At 46.2% G+C, this 20,773-nt stretch overlaps 1 protein-coding gene across 1 annotated transcript; it reads right to left on the bottom strand.

Annotated features, from left to right (window-relative positions):
- Window positions 1-291: 291 nt before the first annotated feature.
- EXOSC5 (exosome component 5) lies at window positions 292-19,609 on the bottom strand. The gene is made up of 6 exons (XM_070949588.1): window positions 19,462-19,609; window positions 17,595-17,708; window positions 14,300-14,421; window positions 11,836-11,976; window positions 9,349-9,438; window positions 292-1,590 (listed from the first exon to the last, which is right to left on the bottom strand). Exons 1-6 carry the CDS (start codon window positions 19,607-19,609, stop codon window positions 1,498-1,500), a joined length of 708 nt encoding a protein of 235 aa, XP_070805689.1. The 3' UTR covers window positions 292-1,497.
- Between the last annotated feature and the right edge of the window lie 1,164 nt (window positions 19,610-20,773).

Here is a 20,773-nt window from a genome sequence, read left to right as displayed (position 1 = left end):
GGTCCGAAGAGATTTCCGATTTATTTGTATGTTGGGGGGGATGCTGCAGTTCCTCTTTGGCGCGTGAGGGTCTCTGCGGAGAGCGGTTCAAAAAAAGGCAAGATGGCAGACCCGACATGTGACGGAGGCCCTGCCCCCCCCTTTTTTTAATGTGTCGTCATGTGTATAAAATGTGCACCACCACCATCACTTGATCTCACCCACCGTCGATCTGCCGTGGTCCGCAAAATCTTTCCAAGAGAACAAAGTTTCACTCCAAAAAATACAACAGGGCTGAGCTGAGATTTCCTCTTTGCTATTTTATTTGTGACATTCATTTCTTTACAGAGGCAGCAAAAGTCCAGAGTCCTCAATCAACGGCAGTTTTTTTTTCCTTCATTAATAGAGGGAGTCACAGGCCTGAAATTCTTCTGTTGGTGTTACAGCTCCCTCTACCGATTAGGAAAAGCTTTTTTTAAAAAATTGGAATTGGGGGGGAAGAGAAACAAAACTTAACAGGTCATTCTTGAAGTCCTGTTATCTGTTTCTCCCACCTTCAATAGCCCAAAATTTATTTATTTTTTTAAAAAATGGCTTGGAGATTTACGTCTCGAAAAGGGGTGCGAGCAAGATGACGTTTTTGCACAGAAACTGGCCCTTTCCAGGTGATCCATTCAAGGCTGGTGAACCTTGGCCCAGCATGCTGCTTCTCCAACCAAGTGGAATAGAATAACAGAATAAAGGAAGGGACCTTGGAGGTCTTCTAGTCCAACCCCCTGCCATCAAACCGGCCAATCAAAATTGGTAGTTTCCGGTGATGTATGAGCTAGACTAATAACTGACATGCAAGATATAAAAAAAAAAATGGCGAGCATTAAGCAAACGAGGATGAATTCTTCCTTTAAGCAAACCAGGATAAATTAAGGAAATCTTGATAAATTCTTCCTTTAAGCAATCCAGGATGAATTTTTCCTTTAAGCAAACCAGGATAAATTCTTCCTTTAAGCAATCCAGGATGAATTTTTCCTTTAAGCAAATCCAGGATGAATTTTTCCTTTAAGCAAACCAGGATGAATTTTTCCTTGGCTTCTTCCTGGTCATGGCAGGGAAGATGACGATGTGTGGCTGGCTTTGCCAAAACCCAGCCTGATAATTTCAGGCAGGAGACAAGGAGAAAAGAGAAATAGCGAAGAAGAGAACAGGATGGGCCGAATCAGTTGTGCAGAAAAAAATGTAGATAAAATCGAGCAAGAATCGAACTGGATCCGGAAACATTTTCTGGAGACAGGAAGGGGAGGTTTAACATGCGTTTTGGAAATCCTGGATGCTGAGGTTCGTCGGTGTTGGCCAGCATTCCTAGCTTGTTGGCGTCCCACCTGCCAGCTGCTTCTCCAACCTGGGTTAACAGCAGCCCACGCACATCTGGAAAGCAAAGTCCGCTGCTGGAAAGGTTTTGGGTGCGTTAGCCCCTCCTCTTTAGGAATGTCCCATTGCACTGGTGATGGTGGTGGGGAGCAGTTACCACTTCGAGTACTTCCTGCACGCGGCATCTCGGTAGAAGCGGAAGATGGTTTCAGCCGCTCGCTGCGCGGTGGCGATGCATTGCTGAAGCTGCAGAGATCAAGGGAAGGGGAGATGGTTAAAAGCAGGAAAGAGGGAAGGAAAAGACCCCTTCCAAACAGATTTGGGGTGGGGGCAGCACAGGCCATGCTCACTGCCTCTCCCTGATAGGACCACCGTCCCAGGTCTCAATTACGTCCATGGCACAGTCTTCAATTAAAGAGATAGTCCTTGCCCTACAACCGTTCAAAGTTTCAGCTGTCTTGGGAAAAGGGACTTACGACTGTTTTTCACACTTAACGACCATTGCAGCCTCTCCCACGGTCACGTGATCGAAGTTCAGATCACCTGACCCTATGAGTTGGTCACGAAGCATCTGATTTTTGATCACATGACCACGGAGAGACTGCAACAGTCTGGTGAAAAATGAGCACAAGTCGCTTTTTTCAGGGCCGCGGTCACTTCGAACGGTCGCTAAACGAACTGTTGCAAGTCAAGGACTACCTGTATGCAAGAACGGCCTCGGGAAACAGACAGATGCAGCCTCGCGTATGGTAAGATAAAAGGAGCCAGAAGCCCTCAGCTGCATAACAGACAGAGGAAAAATAAAACTCAGAAAAGATTTCCCTTTCCTAATCAAGTGATAAAAAGAAGAGTGGCGCAGTGGCCTAGAGGTGGAGCTCTCGCCTCACAATCAGGAGGCTGTGAGTTCGATCCTAGGTAGAGGCAGATATTTCTCTCTTTCTCGGCACCATGAGAAAATCTCTGCTGAACAAAAACTCCGCACTGGCGACAGGAAAGGCATCCGGCCATTAAAAAAAACACTCTGCTAGCTTCACTCAGTTGCCCAGTCTCTACCCCGCAATGATTTATGGGGTCGTTAAAAGATTATGATGATGGTGATGATAAAAAGAGACTTGTGGGAGATTGGTACTTTCAGGCTTGCAAGTTCTGTTAATGCAGCCTGACCATAAAGGACAATTAGCTCATCTTTTCCAATTTTCTTATCTGGTCTACTCGCCAGGCTGTGTTTTAATTAGTCAATTTATATGCAAAGGAAGCCATCCATTCTCCCCACTCCCACCTCCACCCCATGTATGGAGGGAACTAGCAATCCAGTTCTCCGTGCCACCCCCATCCTCCTCCTCCTCTTCCTCCATGTCAGCCAACGTGGAGCTGTCAAAAACTGTCTAGCTCGCTTACGCCTTTTCAGCTCAATTACCAGCGGCACACGGCATGGCCGGAGTGCGTGAGTCCGCAGCCGGCGGGAAGGCTGACAAGCGGCTACAAATAAGGAATCAGTTCAGCCCTCCTGCTCAATTCAACGGGCCATCAATCTACTCGGGTGCACGCGCCAAACAGGTGCGGTGATGCGGGAACCATCGCGGGTAAACGGAGAATTCTCCTCGCCGATCGGTCCTGCTCGGTCTTGGCCAAACCGAAATAATAATTGAAAAATCTCTGGAAGAAAACATCTTCCCGAGCGCAGAATTTTTTTTCTTTCCTATCCCATCCTCTTTGTCTTGTCGAGGCCGATGTGGTTTTTAACATCTCCGAAGATGGGTTTGAAACTATCCACATGAATTCCGGAAATTACGTTTCTGCGCAAAACCAGAATGGAAGAAAACTTGTGTGTTTCCACCGTGTCTCCTTTGGCTATGTTTTCCGATGTTTTTCTTACTGGATCAAATCTGGCAAGTAGGGATGAGTGGAGGGGTGAAATCTACTTACCTTCCTTACCGGTTCGGAAGAGACACTCTGCGCATGCACAGAGGGTAAAAAACACATTACTTCCTGGTTAAAACCAGGAAGTAACGACACCCAGGTGGGTGGGCGGAGCCTCGCACCGCCATCGCTACCGGTTCTCCGAACCACCTGCCACAATCGTTACCGGATCGCCCGATCTGGTCTGAATCGGGAATATTTCACCCCTGGATGAGCTGTAATACCCCTTTTGCCAACAGAGGAGAATATTTGTAGCTCGGGGTTTGAATTCTTTAAGTGTGCTTTTCAGACATTTCATGACCCAACTAGGTAACATTGTCAGTACTAGAAGGAAGTAGCGTTTACTCTCTGTTAATAACCCCCCCCTTCCTTCTAGAGCTGATGATGTAACCTAGTTGGGTCATGAAATGTCTGGAAGAAAATTATCAAGTTCAGAGAACTCCAAGAATCCCTCAGTCCTCCTCCTGCTTCCTTCCTCCACCTCCTCCTCACCGCAAAACCCATTCCCTTCTAGCACTGATGATGTTACCTACTTTGGTTGGGAAACTTCTGCAAGGAAACAACCAAGCTCGGAGAGCACCAAGATTATATCTTTGCCTTGGGAACACAAAGAGAGCATTTTGACACCCGAGGACAGCCAATGTCCGTGCATCGCCGCGAGATCACCAAACCAGAGTTTGCGGAACCAGAGTCCCATGAAAATACTGAAACCTCAACCCGCAGCTTCCCAACCACAGTGGAGTCAATTCACACAATACCCTTAATTGTGTAATAAACACGATGCAAACCGACTCTGGGCCCAGCACCTTGGTGGGTGAGACCACAATCCCGTGCTCAAAACTTTCCCAGCTGGCTTCTGACCAGCAAAGTCAGTGGGGGACAAAGCTGGATTTGCTTAACAACCGTGTAATCTGCTTAACGACTGTACCATTCAGTTAATGATCCCGGTTTTAAAAAAAAAAAAAAGAGCATAAAAAGATCATAAAATCAACTACATCGCTTAGCAAAACATGTTCCAGACTCAATTGTGGCTCCTGAGTCAAGAACCACCTAATCTAATATCCCCACGATTTGGGCAATGACTTTCCTCCAAGCAAAGGTTCGATAAAGCAGCAAAAACCTTGCACCATGTTGCATCAAGGGGTAAAATGCTCCCGGTTCGGACCGGATCGCCCAATCCGGTAGCGATGGCAGCGGGTGGTTCGGAGAACCGGTAGCAAAAATTCCGTTCCGTTTGGGAACGGAAGCTGTGACAAAAGCACATATTTTTGTGCCTTCCAGATAATGGGCAATTGCAGAAGCCAAATTAAATGTGCTGTGAAAAGCAATCCACCGTGTCCAGCCACCGGTTACCCCCCCCCCGTCCCCATTCCCCCCCCCCCACACACACTCCCGGCCCAAGGGCTTTGGCGTGGTCGTCTGGAACACCAGGCAGCCATGGAAGGAAACCCATTTCAAATAGCTTTGCAATTTGCAATTTGCACGAATGCTTTCCTCAACCCTCCGTGAGGGAGAAAACAGCCTACCCTGGAATCTGTAGGCCCCTCCAAAGGCTGGAAACGGGCCCATTTCCAGACTTCCAGAACTTCTGGGAGGCCCATTTTTCGTCCTCCCCAGCCTTCAGAGGGGATGGGGAAAATGGGGGGGGCGTAAATGTAAAACCGAGGCCAGACCTCAGACGCAGGGCGATGTTTGTCAGGCTTCCGCGGAGCCTGGCCTGATTAAAATGGACGCGTAGTTGTGCCCCCTCCGCTCTCCGTCACCTAAGTGCCGATTTTAGCCAGAGGCGCTGGAGGTTGTGATGAATGCTTAAAGAGGTGGAGACAATGCTGGCGAAGACCCCCAAAGGTGAGCTTCTGCTAAATGGGGGTGGGGGTGGGGGGGGAGAGAGGAAACATTACAGCAGGGCTCACATCAAGCCTGAAAACAATTTTTTTTAAAATAAAAAAAAAATCAAAGACCCAGCAGCATGAAAGCAGACAAATGGAGCAAAGCACGAAAGAACTGCAGAGTTTGACATTCATCGACAGCAGGGAAATCTTCCAGCTGATAGGCACAAAAAAAAAAGAAAACAACACTTTCACGAGAAAAACTACAACGGGTCCTTGATTTATGACCAAAATTGAGCCGGGAATTATGGCCGTAAGTCTACGGCAGTCATTAAGTGGATCACACCGCGTGATCAAGCTCAATTTTACGTCTTTATTAAAATTAGGAAGAAGAAATATTATGGTAAAAAAAAAAAGAATGTATAAAACTGCGTCAAAGATGAACACAAATTTGTAAACCTGTATGATTCAGAAAAGATGCATTGTATGTTGGTTTGTGTGTTTTAAAAATAAAAAAAAAACTTTTATTAAAAAAAAAAAAGCTCAATTTTATGTCGTCGTCACGCAAATGCAGTGGTTGTTAAGTGAGCACAGCTGTCATTAAGTGAGATTCCGGGCATTTTTTTTTTTTGCTGAAAACTATAAGCAATTCGGAAGGGGGGAATGGGGACTCTACTGCTGGCTGGGGAATTCTGGGAGAAGGAACAGGCCAACCTCAGCCCAAGAGGAACCTGATTTGATGTTCTTCCTAGGCTGCTGGCCAATAATTCTGTTTTTTTCAAGAGCCCCGATTTATTACAATTCAGCCCGAAATGAAAACGCAGCCATCTCCACCCTGACACTGGATCTAATTAATGGCGCCTGGCCACCTGCGCCGTTCAATAGCGCATTAACGTTCCTAATTGTCCCTTCGGAGGAGGACGGGCTCGGTGTTCGGGGCCATTTGCCGAGACGGTAATGAGAAATGACTCGGCGCGCCTCGCGTGGAATGCTAATGGCCTTTGGTCGATGTGTAGCCACAAGGGTACAAAAAAACACCACCACCACCACAAAAACCCCAGAACAGAATAACTGAGTTGGAAGGGATCTCGGAGGTCTTCTAGTCCAACCCTCTGCTCAGGCAGAAATATTATACCATTTCAGGCAAATGGTTGCCCAGTCTTTTCTTGAAAGCCTCCAGTGATGGAGCACCCACAACTTCTGGTGGCAAGCAGTTCCACTGGCTAATTGTTTTAACTGTGAGGAAATTTCTCCTTAATTCCAGGTTGCTTCTCTCCTGGATTAGTTTCTATCCGTTGCTTCTTGTCAGGGTGGATAAAAATAAATGATTTTTTTTAAAAAAAAATCAAAAAAATCGGATTTTTTGGATTTAAATCGGATTTTTTTGATTTAAATCGGATTTTTTTTAATTTTTATCGAATTTATTTTAATAAAAAACTTTGGGGGTAAAAATCTATCGTAAGATAGTTTTCTATTTAAGATACATAAACAATTTAGTTTATTCAGCATGAAATGGAGCTTAGTTATGGAGCAGGAGGCTGTCTATTCTGCAACACTGGGACTATCGGTGAGTCAACAGCGGGTCAAAGGAGGAGCAGAGATGACAGTTGCTCTTTAAAAATTATGATTTAAATCGAGTTGATTTAAATCAAGCCTTTTTACTAGTGATTTAAATCATGATTTAAATCGTGATTTAAATCGAGTTGATTTAAATCAAATCCACCCTGCTTCTTGTCCTGCCTTCAGGGGCTTTGGAGAATAGGTTGAGGCCAAGATGGCCTCCGTGACGGTGGAGGATGATTTTTAGGGGGTCCAGACTTGTGCTGAAGGCTTCGTTTGGCTAGGCCAGGGGTGTCAAACTCAGGGCCCAGATCCGGCCGGTAGAGTGCTTAGATCTGGCCCGCAGGGCTGTCCTAGAAACAGCGAAGGAACCGGCCCACGGTGGCTCTGCCAGTGAAAACGGAGCTCTGTTTTCGGCTGTGATGCCCTCCTGCAACCCTCTGCCAGCGAAAATGGCGCTTGGGAGGGCCACCACAAGCATCCCTGACATGAATTACGTCCATCTGGCCGTGCCCACCTGGCCTCCAGAGGTCAAACGCAACCTTGATGGCAGCCCTCAATGAAATTGAGTTTGACACATCTGGGCTAGGCAAAACCTCAAATCGGCTGTTCACCGCCCTGAGTCCCTAGGGGGAGAAGGGCGGTATATAAATTCAAATATAAATAAATAAAAAATAAATAAAAATCAAAACAAACGCCCCAAAATCAATTCAATTCAGAATCGTCTTCTACTCCCAACCCGCTGCTCGAGCATGAGACGCTATTTCAGACAAGTGTCTGTCCAGTCTCTTGTTAAAAAGCCTCCAGGTGATGAAGTACCCGCAACTTCTGGTGGCAAGTTGTTCCATTGGCTAATTGTTTTGAAATTTCTCTTTAATTCCAGGTTGCTTCTCTCTTTAAGTTTCTTAAGATTAAGTTAAGTTTCCATCCCGTTGCTTCTTGCCCTGCCTTCGGGGGCTTTGGAGAATTAGGCTGAGGTCAAGACGACCTCAAAACGGCGCAGGTTGAAACTTCGCCTGACTTTTAGATGCTCTTGTCTTGATATTAAAAAAAAAAAATCAAGAGCACCTAAAAGTCAGGCGAAGTTTCAACCTGCACCGTTTTTTTTAACCGTGCCCTACAGATATCCCTGACACACATAACGAGATTGGCGGATCAGTCCTCAAAGAGGCGATCATGAGCTGATGGATGGGGTGGCGCAGGTACTTCAGCCGATTCGGATGGATACCCCCAATTAAGGGGGTTGCCAGCAAGCTGAGACGCTTGCCAGAAAAACACACGGTCGGAGGGCGGTTGGAGGGGGGACGGAGGCGTTGTTGGAGGAAGAGAAATATTGACAAATTGCTTTGTCAAGCAACCTCGTCGGCGTGTCCAATATCCACAGTAACCACACACCTCCTTGTGCCAGGCGCTGATTTATTATTATTAATATTATTGAAATTATTTTGGCCTGCTTCTTCATATGAAGCAGCTTCTACGCCAGTGTTTCTCAACCTTGGCCGCTGGACGATGTGTGGACTTCAATTCTCAGAATTCCCCAGCCAGCAGAGCTGGCTGGGGAATTCTGGGAGTTGAAGTCCACACATCGTCCAGGGGCCAAGGTTGAGAAACACTGTTCTACGCAGTCGGAAATCCTTCAAAAACACACCCAGAGGAAAGGATTACGGAGGGAAATCCATTCACGATCCCACTGGTGTACAAAAACCCAGATTACATTTAAATCCTCATTTAAAAAAAAAATAAAATAAAAATTACAACACGTCTTTGGCCTTGCGGTTTCAACTGAACTGGCTTGTTTTTAAAAATTGGCCTAGAGATTTTTCCTCGCTTTGATTTTACACAGTTTTCCCAGCTCTGAATCCCTCAGCAATTGAAGAGCTGCGTTTTCTCACAATCGCGCGCTGTTTGGAGTGACAACGGCGCTCAAAAAATTGATTTATGACCGTTTTTTTAAAAAACCCTTACGGCCGTTGCAATGCGACCCATGGTCGCGTGATCGAAATTCAGGCGCTCGGGCAACCGACTTGCAGTTATGACGGTTGCAGTGTGATTTCCCCTTTTGTGACCTTCTGAGGAGCCAAGTCAATTGAGGAAGCTGGATTCACTTAAACAACCGTGGCAAGAAAGGTCGTAAAAATGGGGCAAAACTCACTGAACAAATGTCTCGCTTAGCAACAGAAATGTTGGGCTTGTCCGAAGGTCGCAAAAGTGGGTGCCATGAGCCCGACACACTGCCACCGTCATAAATGTGAATCAGCTGTCAAGCATCCGAATGTAAGGTAGGTGACCATGAGGATGCTGCGACGGTCATAAGGGTGAAAAACGGTCATAAGTTACTTTTTTTCAGTACCGTGTCAACTTCGGTCACTATCAGTGAACTGTTGTAAAGTGGAGCATTACCTGTACTTCTAGATTTTCGAGTTTCTGCAAACAGCACCTGAACTAATACACCTAATACAATGAACCTACATACACCTAATAATTAATTAATATAATAATAATTAATACACCTAATAAAATGAACTAATACAGTCCTTGACTGGACTACCTCGCAAAGCTAACCTCCAGCGACGCTGATGAAAAATTTGCAGGAGACAAAACAGATGTTGAAAACAAAACGCTCAACTAACACCCCCCTCAGACAAACGGGGGTTGAAGTCCAGATTTGGCCATACCCATCGGCCGTCACCCTCACCTGTTCTTCGGAACACGTCCCCTTCATGGTGGACATCAGGATTTTCTTCTCAACACTGTCGATGGCGAAGGTCAACACCGCAGGGGCGTCCTGCAGAAAGAAAGAACGTCGTATTCACTGAGGCCAAAGAATGTCTTAATTTCGATATCAGTTGGAACTGGACTTCCCAACCCTGGCCTGCTACAACACCCCTAATTCTCAGGAAAGCTGGGAACCATGAAAAATGCAGCTAAAATAATTAGGGTTATGTACGCGGTGGCTCAGTGGCTAAGACGCTGAGCTTGTCGATCTAAAGGTCAGCAGTTCAGCGGTTCGAATCTCTAGAGCTGCGTAACGGGGTGAGCTCCTGTTCCTTGTCCTAGCTTCTGAGAGGGAGGGAGAGGGAGAAAGGAAGAGGGAGAGAGAGGATAGAGGATAGAGGGAGGGGAAAAGGGAGGGGGAGACAGAGGGAGAAGGAGAGGGAGAGAGATAGAGAAAGGGAGAAAAGGAGAAAGAGAGAATGAGGGAGGGGGAAAAGGGAGGGAAAGACAGAGGGAAAGAGGAGGAGAGAGGGAGAGGGGGAGACAGGGAAAGAGAGGAGAGGGAGAAAAAGAGGGAAAGAGATAGAGATAGAGAGAAAGAGAGAAGGAGAGAGAGGGGAAGAAGTGAGGGAGAAACAGGGAAAGAGAACAAGAGAGAAGGAGAGGGAGAGAGATAGAGAGAGGGAGAAAGAGAGAGAATGAGGGAGGGGGAAAAGGGAGGGAAAGAGAGGGAAAGAGGAGGAGAGAGGGAGAGGGGGAGACAGGGAAAGAGAGGAGAGGGAGAAAAAGAGGGAAAGAGATAGAGATAGAGAGCAAGAGAGAGGGAGAGAGAGGGGAAGAAGTGAGGGAGAAACAGGGAAAGAGAACAAGAGAGAAGGAGAGGGAGAGAGATAGAGAGAGGGAGAAAGAGAGAGAATGAGGGAGGGGGAAAAGGGAGGGAAAGACAGAGGGAAAGAGGAGGAGAGAGGGAGAGGGGGAGACAGGGAAAGAGAGGAGAGGGAGAAAAAGAGGGAAAGAGATAGAGAGAAAGAGAGAGGGAGAGAGAGGGGAAGAAGTGAGAGAGAAACAGGGAAAGAGAACAAGAGAGCGAGAAAGGGAGAGGGAGAGGGAGAGGGAGGGGGAGACAGAGGGAAAAAGAGGGAGAAAGGGAGAGCGAGAAAGGGAAAGGGAGGGGGAGACAGAGGGAAAGAGAGGGAGAGAGAGGGAGAAAGAAAGGGCGGAGAGAGAAGAGAGGGAGAGTGGAAAAGGGAGGGAGAGACAGAGGGAGAGAGGAGACAGAGGAAGAGAGAGAGGGAGACGGAGAAAGGGAGGGAGAAAAAGAGAGAGAGAGAGAAAGGGAGAAGGAGAGAGAGAGAACGAGGGAGAGGGGAAAAGGGAGGGAGAGACAGAGGGAAAGAGAGGGAAAGAGAGGAGAGGGAGAAAAAGAGGGAAAGATATAGAGAGGGAGAAAGGGAGAGGAGAGGGAAAAAGGACGGGAGAAACAGGGAAAGAGAGAGACAGAGAGCGAGAAAGGGAGAGGGAGACAGAGGGAAAGAGAGGGAAAGAGAGGAGAGGGAGAAAAAGAGGGAAAGATATAGAGAGGGAGAAAGGGAGAGGAGAGGGAAAAAGGAAGGGAGAAACAGGGAAAGAGAGAGACAGAGAGCGAGAAAGAGAGAGGGAGACAGAGGGAAAGAGAGGAAGAAAGGGAGAGGGAGAGAAGAGAGGGAGAGAGAGGAAAAGAGAGGGGGAAACAGAGGGAGAGGAGACAAGAGGGAGAGGGAGGCGAGCGATGGAGAGCATCCAGCCAATGATTTAAACCCAGCAAAAAGCATTCAGAAAGGCTTACAGATTTGGTGGTCCAGAAGAAAGAGCTTTGATCGCTGCCAAGTCCGAAGAAGCAAATTACCTGCTGCGGCCCTTTGACTGGACTTGGCATCGTGACCAGACGAAAGATTGACGGGCCAAGTGCCCCAAAGCCAAGGCTTCCCTCCCTGGCAGCCGCACCAGCTCGAATCTGGACCACGGAAGGCCCACATTTCCCTACTGAATGCCTCCCACAGGGCTGGAGATCAGAGTTGGCCTCCGTTGCCGTACGGCTGGACTACAATTCCTATCCTCCCCAGCCGGCCTGGGATTAGACTTCCATCCTTCAGGAGGGGGCTGATGGTGCTACAAATCCAAGCGTGTGAGTCCATTGGGGTGAATGTTTCTTCACTTCTGCACCTTTAAGAGGAGCAGACTTCAATTCCCAGAATTCCCTAGCCAGCAACGCTGGCTGGGGAATTCTGGGAGTTGAAGTCCACTCCTCTTAAAGGTACAGAAGTGGAGAAACAATGGCTGTTCCGTTAGTGATAAGAGCAGATTTTTTACCAAATCTTTGCACATGTTGTCTTCCTGCCTGCTCCTTCCCAGTTCCCCCCCCCTTGGGGCCTTTGGTACTCCCTGCCACCAGCGTTTTATCCAGCCCGGAATGAACGAGGATTCCCACCTTTTCTTGCTTTGCGGTGGGGTCCAAGAGGATGTTTCCATCGGCATCCAAGGCGCAGGTCACGCCGCAGAACAAGGCGCTCATGGGCAGCCCCGCGTCCATCAGTCCCACGCAGGCGGCATTCAAACAGCTGGACAGCAGCTTTTTCGGGCAGAGATTTTGATTCAAGGAAAACAAGAACAATCCAACAGGTGCAGACAAGGAAGGGGCCTAGCGGATAAACCGGGCCGGATCTGCAATTCCCAGCTACCCAGTCTCGCCAGGAAATCGGATGGCAATATATATATTTTAATAACAATGTTCTGCAATTCCCAGCTACCCAGTCTCGCCGGAAAATCGGAAAATATATATATATTTTAATAACAATGTTCTCTATATGCAGACAAGTCTTCAACTTACGACCGTCCGTTTAGCGACCACTGATAAAAGGGACTTATGTCCCGGTTCTCATCCTGATAACCGTCATGCATTTCCACAGACACAGGATCAAAATGTGGGTTGCTTGGCAACCATCAAATTTATTAGTAACAGCTGCAGCATCCTGGGGTCTTGGAATAAGTCTTTTGCATCCTTCCCAGCTGGCTCCCATCAAAACAAAGTCATTGGTAGAAAGCAAGTTCACCTAACGACGGCACGATTCACTTAACAAAAAAAAAACCCCGTGTGACTCACTGAAGAACTGCCTTGCACAGCAAATGGAAATTCTGGTTTCAATTTTGGTCGTATGTCGAGGATTACCCTGTTCGGATTCCAGAATGGAAAAAGCTAGCTATCTCAAAAGGAAGGATCTTAATATTTTGATCTCGGGGCAATCCATTCTCCCTACTATCTCTCCATTTTCCCCCATCCCTGGGACGTATAAGGAATTTCTCTTTTCTCCTGCCAATTCTTCCTTCCGGCTTCAACTGCTTTCAAGGGGAGAAAGTGAGAGCCTGGAAGGGGGGGGGAATTGGGGAGGGGCGTGTGAAGGCAGGAGCCCTGCAATGCCAATTGCTCATCAGGCTGTCCGTTTTAACATGCAAAAGGGTTGCCAGCCTCTCTTCTCTTCGTTCTCAAGGTTTCCTGCTCTCTGCCAATGCTTCATTGCCCTCTGCGGGCTGCAGATAAGTAGCTACCTGTGGATTGACTGGCAAGGCTTTAAAAAAAAAGAGTTTTAAGGCCGCTGCTGCCCTCTGCCACCCTCTGCTTTGCCCAATTATTTCATCTCTGTGGCAGCCCAGAAACCTTTGGAAGTAGAAGAAGAGAGAAGAGGAAGAAAATCCTCAACCCACAGGGAAAATAAATAAATAAATAAAGGAGGTGAGCCTAACCTAACTCTCACAAGCCATCATGCCAGCAGGAGCCTGGCAGAGGGGAAACCGGGTTAAAGACAGGACAAGCCATATTCTCTCACCCCACGCTAAAGTCTCTTTATTGCCATTTTTTTTTTTAATGGCTTAGTTAGGTCAGGAGCTCCGGGTTAGTCCGGCTGTTTTTTTCCTTCTAATTGATTCAAATCACACCGTGCCTTGGAAAACAGACAAGAAGTCCCTTCTCTAGGCCGATATATCCCAGGGCTGGCTGGGGGTGATGGGCACCGTAGTTCAATGGATCTTGGAAGGTTCCCTCCCACCTCTGGGACTTCAACTCCCAGAATTCTCCAGCTAGCACGCATGAACTTCAACTCCCAGAATTCCCCAGCTAGCACGCATGGACTTCAACTCCCAGAATTCTCCAGCTGGCACGCATGGACTTCAACTCCCAGAATTCCCCAGCTAGCATATATGGACCTCCCCAGAATTCTCCAGCTAGCACGCATGGACTTCAATTCCCAGAATTCCCCAGCTAGCACGCATGGACTTCAACTCCCAGAATTCCCCAGCTGGCACGCATAGACTTCAACTCCCAGAATTCCCCAGCTAGCATATATGGACCTCCCCAGAATTCTCCAGCTAGCACGCATGGACTTCAACTCCCAGAATTCCCCAGCTAGCACGCATGGACTTCAACTCCCAGAATTCCCCAGCTGGCACACATAGACTTCAACTCCCAGAATTCCCCAGCTAGCACGCATGAACTTCAACTCCCAGAATTCCCCAGTCAGCAGGTATGGACCTCCCCAGAATTCCCCAGCTAGCATGCTAGAGCACTTTAAGAGGTGTGGACTTCGACTGCCAGGATTACCCAGGCAGCAGGCTGGCTAGGGAATTCTGGGAATTGAAGTCCATACATCTTAAAAATACAAAGCTGAGAAACATTATATTAACTAGGGGACAGATTGTAGGTAAGTACAAAGAAATTGTAATCCAGCCCCCATCGGAATTCACAAGTCCACACCAAGTGCCAATTGAACATCTATCCACATTTGGGTTTTGGGGCAGTGTGTGTATAACACAGAGCAGCAAAAAGTTCCCTCAACTCCCCCCCTCCCCTGCCATTTCCTGTCCCCCTTCAAAATACCTTTTTTTTTTTCTAAAAAGGATACAGATCCAGCATCTGTAATCACCTGGAGAACAACCGTAATAGAGGAACGGGGATGCAGGGTGCCCAAAATCACTGCCTCACAAGTTTTCTTAATCATCTGTTCTCTGCTTTTTTCGTAGACCCCTGCAAAAGAGGTATGTGTGTGTGTCAGAAGGCTTAGAAATTTGCTAAAATATCACAATACAGAAAAGAATCAAACAGAGGCAGCCCACGGCTTACGATCCAACAATGGGGACCAAAATTTCCTTTTTCCTAAGCAAGGCGGTTAGTTCAGCGATTCGTGCTCGATTTCTTTTTTTTTTACAACTTTTTCGATTATTAAGCAAGACACTGTCGCTCTTAAATGAATCACGAGGTCCTTAAGCGGATCCGGCTTTCCCCCATTGGCTTTGCTGGCTAGGAAGATCGCGAACGGCATTCACACGACCCTGGGATGCTATAATACTATTAGTCATAGTTATTACTTTCAATCCAATTTATATATTTCTAACAATAATACATATTTATATAAAGTGGCAATCTATCCTTACTCAATTATTCCATGTTTTCTCTTATTACTCTTATTTTATTATATTCTAATACAAATACGACTAATAGCATTAGTCATAGTTATTACTTTCAATCCAACTTATATATTTCTAACAATAATACATATTTATATAAAGTGGCAATCTATCCTTATTCAATTATTCCATGTTTTCTCTTATTACTCTTATTTTATTATATTCTAATACAAATAAGACTAATAGCATTAGTCATAGTTATTACTTTCAATCCAACTTATATATTTCTAGTAGTTATATATGTGTGTGTGTGTGTGTGTGTGTGTGTGTGTGTGTGTGTGTGTGTGTACAGTTAATATTTCGGGTTTCTTCCCGCGTAATTGTGAACATATCCCTAAAAGGATACCCTTTTAGGGATATGTTCACAATTACGCGGGAAGAAACCCGAAATATTAACTGTACAGACATATATACCCGTGAAAAATTACATAGACAAATATATATATATATTATATTTGTCTATGTCATATATATATATGAGAAAACATGGAATAATTGAATAATGAAAGATTGCAATTTTATATAAATATATATCACTATTAGCTTCTATCTTGTTTCCCCGAAAATAAGACCCTGTCTTATATTTTTTTGAAACCTGAAATAAGCGCTTGGCCTTATTGCCATGCGCTCAAAAGCCCGATTGGGCTTATTATCAGGGGAATGTCTTATTTGGGGGGGAAACAGGGTACCGTAATTTTCTGTGATCCAACGGGTGGGTCCGTAAGATCTTTCAGAAGAGCTTTTCTCGTTCCTCTACAAGGAAATAAATCCAGTTGTGTTTTTTTTCTCCAATGGCACAACTGCACAATTTTCAGCAAAGCCAGCTTCTCCAGAGACTCTGAGTGTCAGAATTGAAAAGAGTCTTGGAGAAGGGAATTTTTGCTTTTGTGTTTGTTTCCTTCTCCGCTTGCCAAAGATATTCTTTTGTCAGCTCCTGGCAGAGGGAACAAAATACCAGATGGCGTTCTTGCTGAGATTCCAGATGGCCTGCTTGATTAATGAAGATAACAGATCACTCACCTTTGGATCGTGTTCCCTTTAAGAAACAGGTGGGGGAGGAAGGGGGAAGGCGCCCAAGAATTTAAATCAGAGGAAGAGCTGGACGCAGCGGCCACACTCCAACAATTCACAAATGTAACAACAGCAGTAGCAATAGCGCTGAAGACTTATATACTGCTTCATAGTGCTTTACAGCTCTCTAAACGGTTTACAGAGTCAGCATCCTGTCCCCAACAATCTGCTTCCTCATTTTACCCGCCTGGGAAGGATGGAAGGCTGAGTCCAACCTTGAGCCGGTCAGAATCGAACTGCCGGCAGTTGCCAGAATTAGCCTTCAATGCTGCATTCTAACAGGAAGGAAGGAAGGAAGAAAGGAAGGAAGGAAGGAAGGAAGGAAGGAAGGAAGGAAGGAAGGAAGGAAGGTAGGTTGGTTTACAGAGTCAGCCTATTGCCCCCAACAATCTGGGTCTTCATTTGACCCACCTCAGAAGGATGGAAGGCTGAGTCAACCTTGAGCCGGTCAGAATCGAACTGCCGGCAGTTGGCAGAATTAGCCTTCAATGCTGCATTCTAACCACAAGGAAGGAAGGAAGGAAGGAAGGAAGGAAGGAAGGAAGGAAGGAAGGAAGGAAGGAAGGAAGGAAGGAAGGAAGGAAGGAAGGAAGGTTGGATGGTTGGTTTACAGAGTCAGCCTATTGCCCCCAACAATCTGGGTCCTCATTTCACCCACTTCGGAACGATGGAGGGCTGAGTCAACCTTGAGCCTGGTGAGATTCGAACTGCCAAATAGCAGGCTGCCTGCAGTCAGCAGAAGCAGCCTGCAATACTGCATTCTAACCACTGTGCCACCACGGTTCATGTTGGTGGCTCATCGTAGGTTATGTTACACCTTCCCTGGACTTGCATATCCATCCCTCCTGGGAAGCCAACCTAAATTACAGTTAGTCCTCGACTTACAATTGCAATGGAATCTGGAATCATGGTCTAAAATGCACGGCGGTTATTAAACAGATCACCCACGTGACTTAGTTAAAGGAGTAATATTCTTGTCTTTCTAATGTGCTTCTCAAGGATAAAATAAGAAAAGAGCATGAGCATGCGAAGTTCCAAATCTATACGAATTCATTTCAGTGAATACACACACGAGAATATACACATAGCAGCCCCAATAGTGCCAATAAGTGAAGCAGGAGACTGGGAGTCCTGCCTTAGGCACGAAAGCTGGTTGGGTGACTTTGGGCCGATCACCAGGCGATGGAGAGTTCTAGTCCTGATTTAGGCATGAAAGCCAACTGGGTTACTTTTGGCCGATCACCAGGCGATGGAGAGTTCTAGTCCTGCTTTAGGCATGAAAGCCAACTGAGTGCCTTTGGGCCGATCACCAGGAGACGTTGAGTTCTAGTCCCGCTTTAGGCACGAAAGCCAACTGAGTGACTTTGGGCCGATCACCAGGAGACGGTGAGTTCTAGTCCCACTTTAGGTACGAGAGCCGACTGGGTGACTTTGAGCCAATCACACACTCTCTCCGCCCAACCCTCCTCAGAGAGTTGTTGGGGGGAAAACAGGAGGAAGGCATGTTAGATATGTTCGTCACCTTGAGCTTTTTGTCAAAGTAATAAAGGCAAGGATACAAATACATACATACATATTGTACCCCCAGCATTTATCAGGCCAAAAAAACCCCCCTCAAAGAACCCACCCTTTGGGGTGATCTCTAACACAGGGTCCCCTCACCTGGCAGGCCGACCTTCGGTCTTAGCAGCACCTCCAGAGTCGCTTTATCGTAGATTTCCTTGCTGACCTTCACTTCTGTGGGTCCGTACACGCCGACTAACACAGAGGTATCCCCTGGAAATAATAATAATATAAAGGGAGGCTCTAAGCATACTACTTTCAGTTGAATTATAGAAAATGATAGAATTACAGAAATGTCTCTATTCTAAATCCCCCTTTTTGTGTGGGAGACTGGACTGCAGCACAAATATGTTGAATTGATAATAATGGGGGCAGGGGAGGGGAGGATGTAGCAAGATAGTTATCCAAAGCAGGGGTCTCCGACGTTGGCCACGTTAATCCTGGCGGACTTCAACTCCCAGAATTCCCCAGCCAGCAAAGCTGGCTGGGGAATTCTGGGAATTGAAGTCCGCCAGGATTAACATGGCCAACGTCGGAGACCCCTGATCCAAAGGTCTATGGAGATTCTTAAGTCACCCAGGTTGTAGTTGTCCCAAAAATGCTTTTTCAAGACCCCAACTGGACTTTCTGGTTTTTCCTTGAAGACATTTCGCTTCTCATCCAAGAAGCTTCTTCAGCTTCTTCGATGCAAACCCTTTCCATTCCGTACCCTCCAGTCAGAGTTGAAGAAGCTTCTTGGATGAGAAGCGAAACGTCTTCAAAGAAAACCCAGAAAGTCCAGTTTTGCCTCTTGGAAAAAAAGAAAAGCACTTTTGGGACAGTTATCCCAACTTTTGGCAATCCTCCATCATTTTTTTAAAAAAGGGTGTGTGCCGAGAATAACCCTGGGAGTTGAAGTCCACACCTCCTAAAATGGTCATGTTTGAGTAAAAAAAAAAAGTTTTAAATCAGGGGGTCTCCAAATTTGACCACTTTAAGAATTGTAGACTATGCTGGATAAGAAATTCTGGGAGTTGACGTCTACAAGTCTTAAAAGTGGCCAAGGTTGGAGACCCCTAGTTTAAACCAGGGGTGAAATCCAGCAGGTTCTGACCGGTTCTGGAGAACCGGTAGAGGAAATTTTGACTAGTTCGGAGAACCGGCAAATACCACCTCTGGCTGGCCCCAGAGTGGGCTGGGAATGGAGATTTTGCAATATCCTTCCCCCAGGAGTGGGGAAGGAATGGAGATTTTGCAGTATCCTTCCCCTGGAGTGGGGAGGGAATGGGGATTTTGCAATATCCTTCCCCCAGGAGTGGGATGGGAATGGAGATTTTGCAATATCCTTTCCCCAGGAGTGGGGAGGGAATGGAGATTTTGCAGTATCCTTCCCCTGGAGTGGGGAGGGAATGGGGATTTTGCAGTATCCTTCCCCCAGTAGTGGGGAGGGAATGTGGATTTTGCAGTATCCTTTCCCTGGAGTGGGGAGGGAATGGGGATTTTGCAGTACCCTTCCTCCAAGAGTGGGGTGGGAATGGAGATTTTGCACTATCCTTCCCCTGCCACGCCCACCAAGCCACGCCCACAGAACCGGTAGTTTTAAAAAAATGAATTCTACCACTGGTTTAAACCATCTTTTAACGCCAGGGAAAGAAATCAGCCATGACACATATCCAACCACAACACCCCTCTGAGCACCACTGGAATTGAACTCTACATTTTTTTTCTGGAATTAAAAGGAATTCTTCCAGAATTCTTCACAATGCCCCTGGCTCGGCTCCCATCCTGCCTGACACCGCACAGACCTGCGAGAATGGGAGTTGGAGTCCAGCCTATCCCGAAGGCGCCTGATTTATTGAGAAAGGTGATCCCAACCCCTACACAAAAAAAAAAAAAAAAATCCCGGAAAAAGCACCACGAGGAGATCAAGAGGAGGGTGGGGGAGGGGGGGCAGCTAGGAGGGAGGACAGCCAGCCGCGCTGCGCACCCTGCATCCAAGAGACGGAGCCGTCGGGACGGGAGATCGGCCCTTGCTCGCACACGATCCGGCGCAAAGAAGGCAGATCGCCGGAGTCGAAGCGCCGCTGCTCGAGCTCCATCCTGCCCACGTGGTTGCCTTCGCGGCACTTCCGCATCCGGGTTTTTTTCTTTCCCCCCCTCCCCCGAGCCTGGCGTAGGGACGGCTGATTGGCGGTTGGGCGCCACGCCACGCCCCCGCGCCCTGTAGGGCCCGCCCCCCCCGTGGCTTTTGCAACACAGATAGAAGTTCTGTTATTTTGTGGTTTTCCCTATTTATTTATTTTATTTTTATTCAATTTATGAGAGTTTCTACTCCAGAAGAGTCTCCCAATCTAACCGTTATATCTATGTAGCTTTATCTCTCTGTCTCCATTCCTATCTCTCTCTCTCTCTCCCCCGTTTTCCCCAAAATAAGACCTCCCCCGAATAATAAGCCCAATCGGGATTTTGAGTGCATGGCAATAAGGCCAAGCGCTTATTTCAGGGTTCAAAAAATATAAAACCGGGTCTTATTTTCAGGAAAACACGGGTATCTATCTATCTATCTATTTATCATCTCTATCTCTATCTATCTTTATCTATCTATCTTTATCCATTCCCTTATTTATCATCCATCTATCTATCTATCTATCTATCTATCCATCCATCCATCCATCCATCCATCCATCCATCCATCCATCCATCCATCCATCCATTTATTTATTTATTTATTTATTTATTTATTTATTTATTTATTTATTTATTTATTTATTTATTTATTTATTTATTAAATTTATGTGCTGCCCTCTCCAGAGACTCAGGGCGGCTCACAATACATTTAAGAAAAAAAACCATTCTAAAAACATTTAAAAGATTAAAAAACATTAAACCTTAGAATGCATTCACACCATTCATGGCCGGATCTCGCCAAATCGCAAAGCGAGATCAACGGCCCCATTTATTTATCATCTGTCTGTCTGTCTATATCTATCTATCTATCTATCTATCTATCTATCTATCTATCTGATCTCTATATCATCTATCATTTATCTACCTATCATCCATCTCTCTCTCTCTCCATTCCCTTATTTATTTATCATCTGTCTGTCTATATCTATCTATCTATCTATCTCTATCATTTATCTACCTATCATCCATCCATCTATCTATCTATCTAATCTCTATATCATCTATCATTTATCTACCTATTATCTATCTATCTATCTATCTATCTATCATCTATCTATCTACCTAATCTCTATATCTATCATCTATCCACCCACCCACCCATCTATCTTATC

The sequence above is a fragment of the Pituophis catenifer genome, unplaced genomic scaffold (genome assembly GCF_029215685.1).
Source record: "Pituophis catenifer annectens isolate HBS135680 unplaced genomic scaffold, rPitCat1.0.hap2 SCAF_9, whole genome shotgun sequence".
Lineage (NCBI taxonomy): Eukaryota > Metazoa > Chordata > Lepidosauria > Squamata > Colubridae > Pituophis > Pituophis catenifer.
The sequence above is the reverse complement of the archived record's forward strand: the minus strand, read 5'-3'. Positions and strand labels throughout refer to the sequence as shown.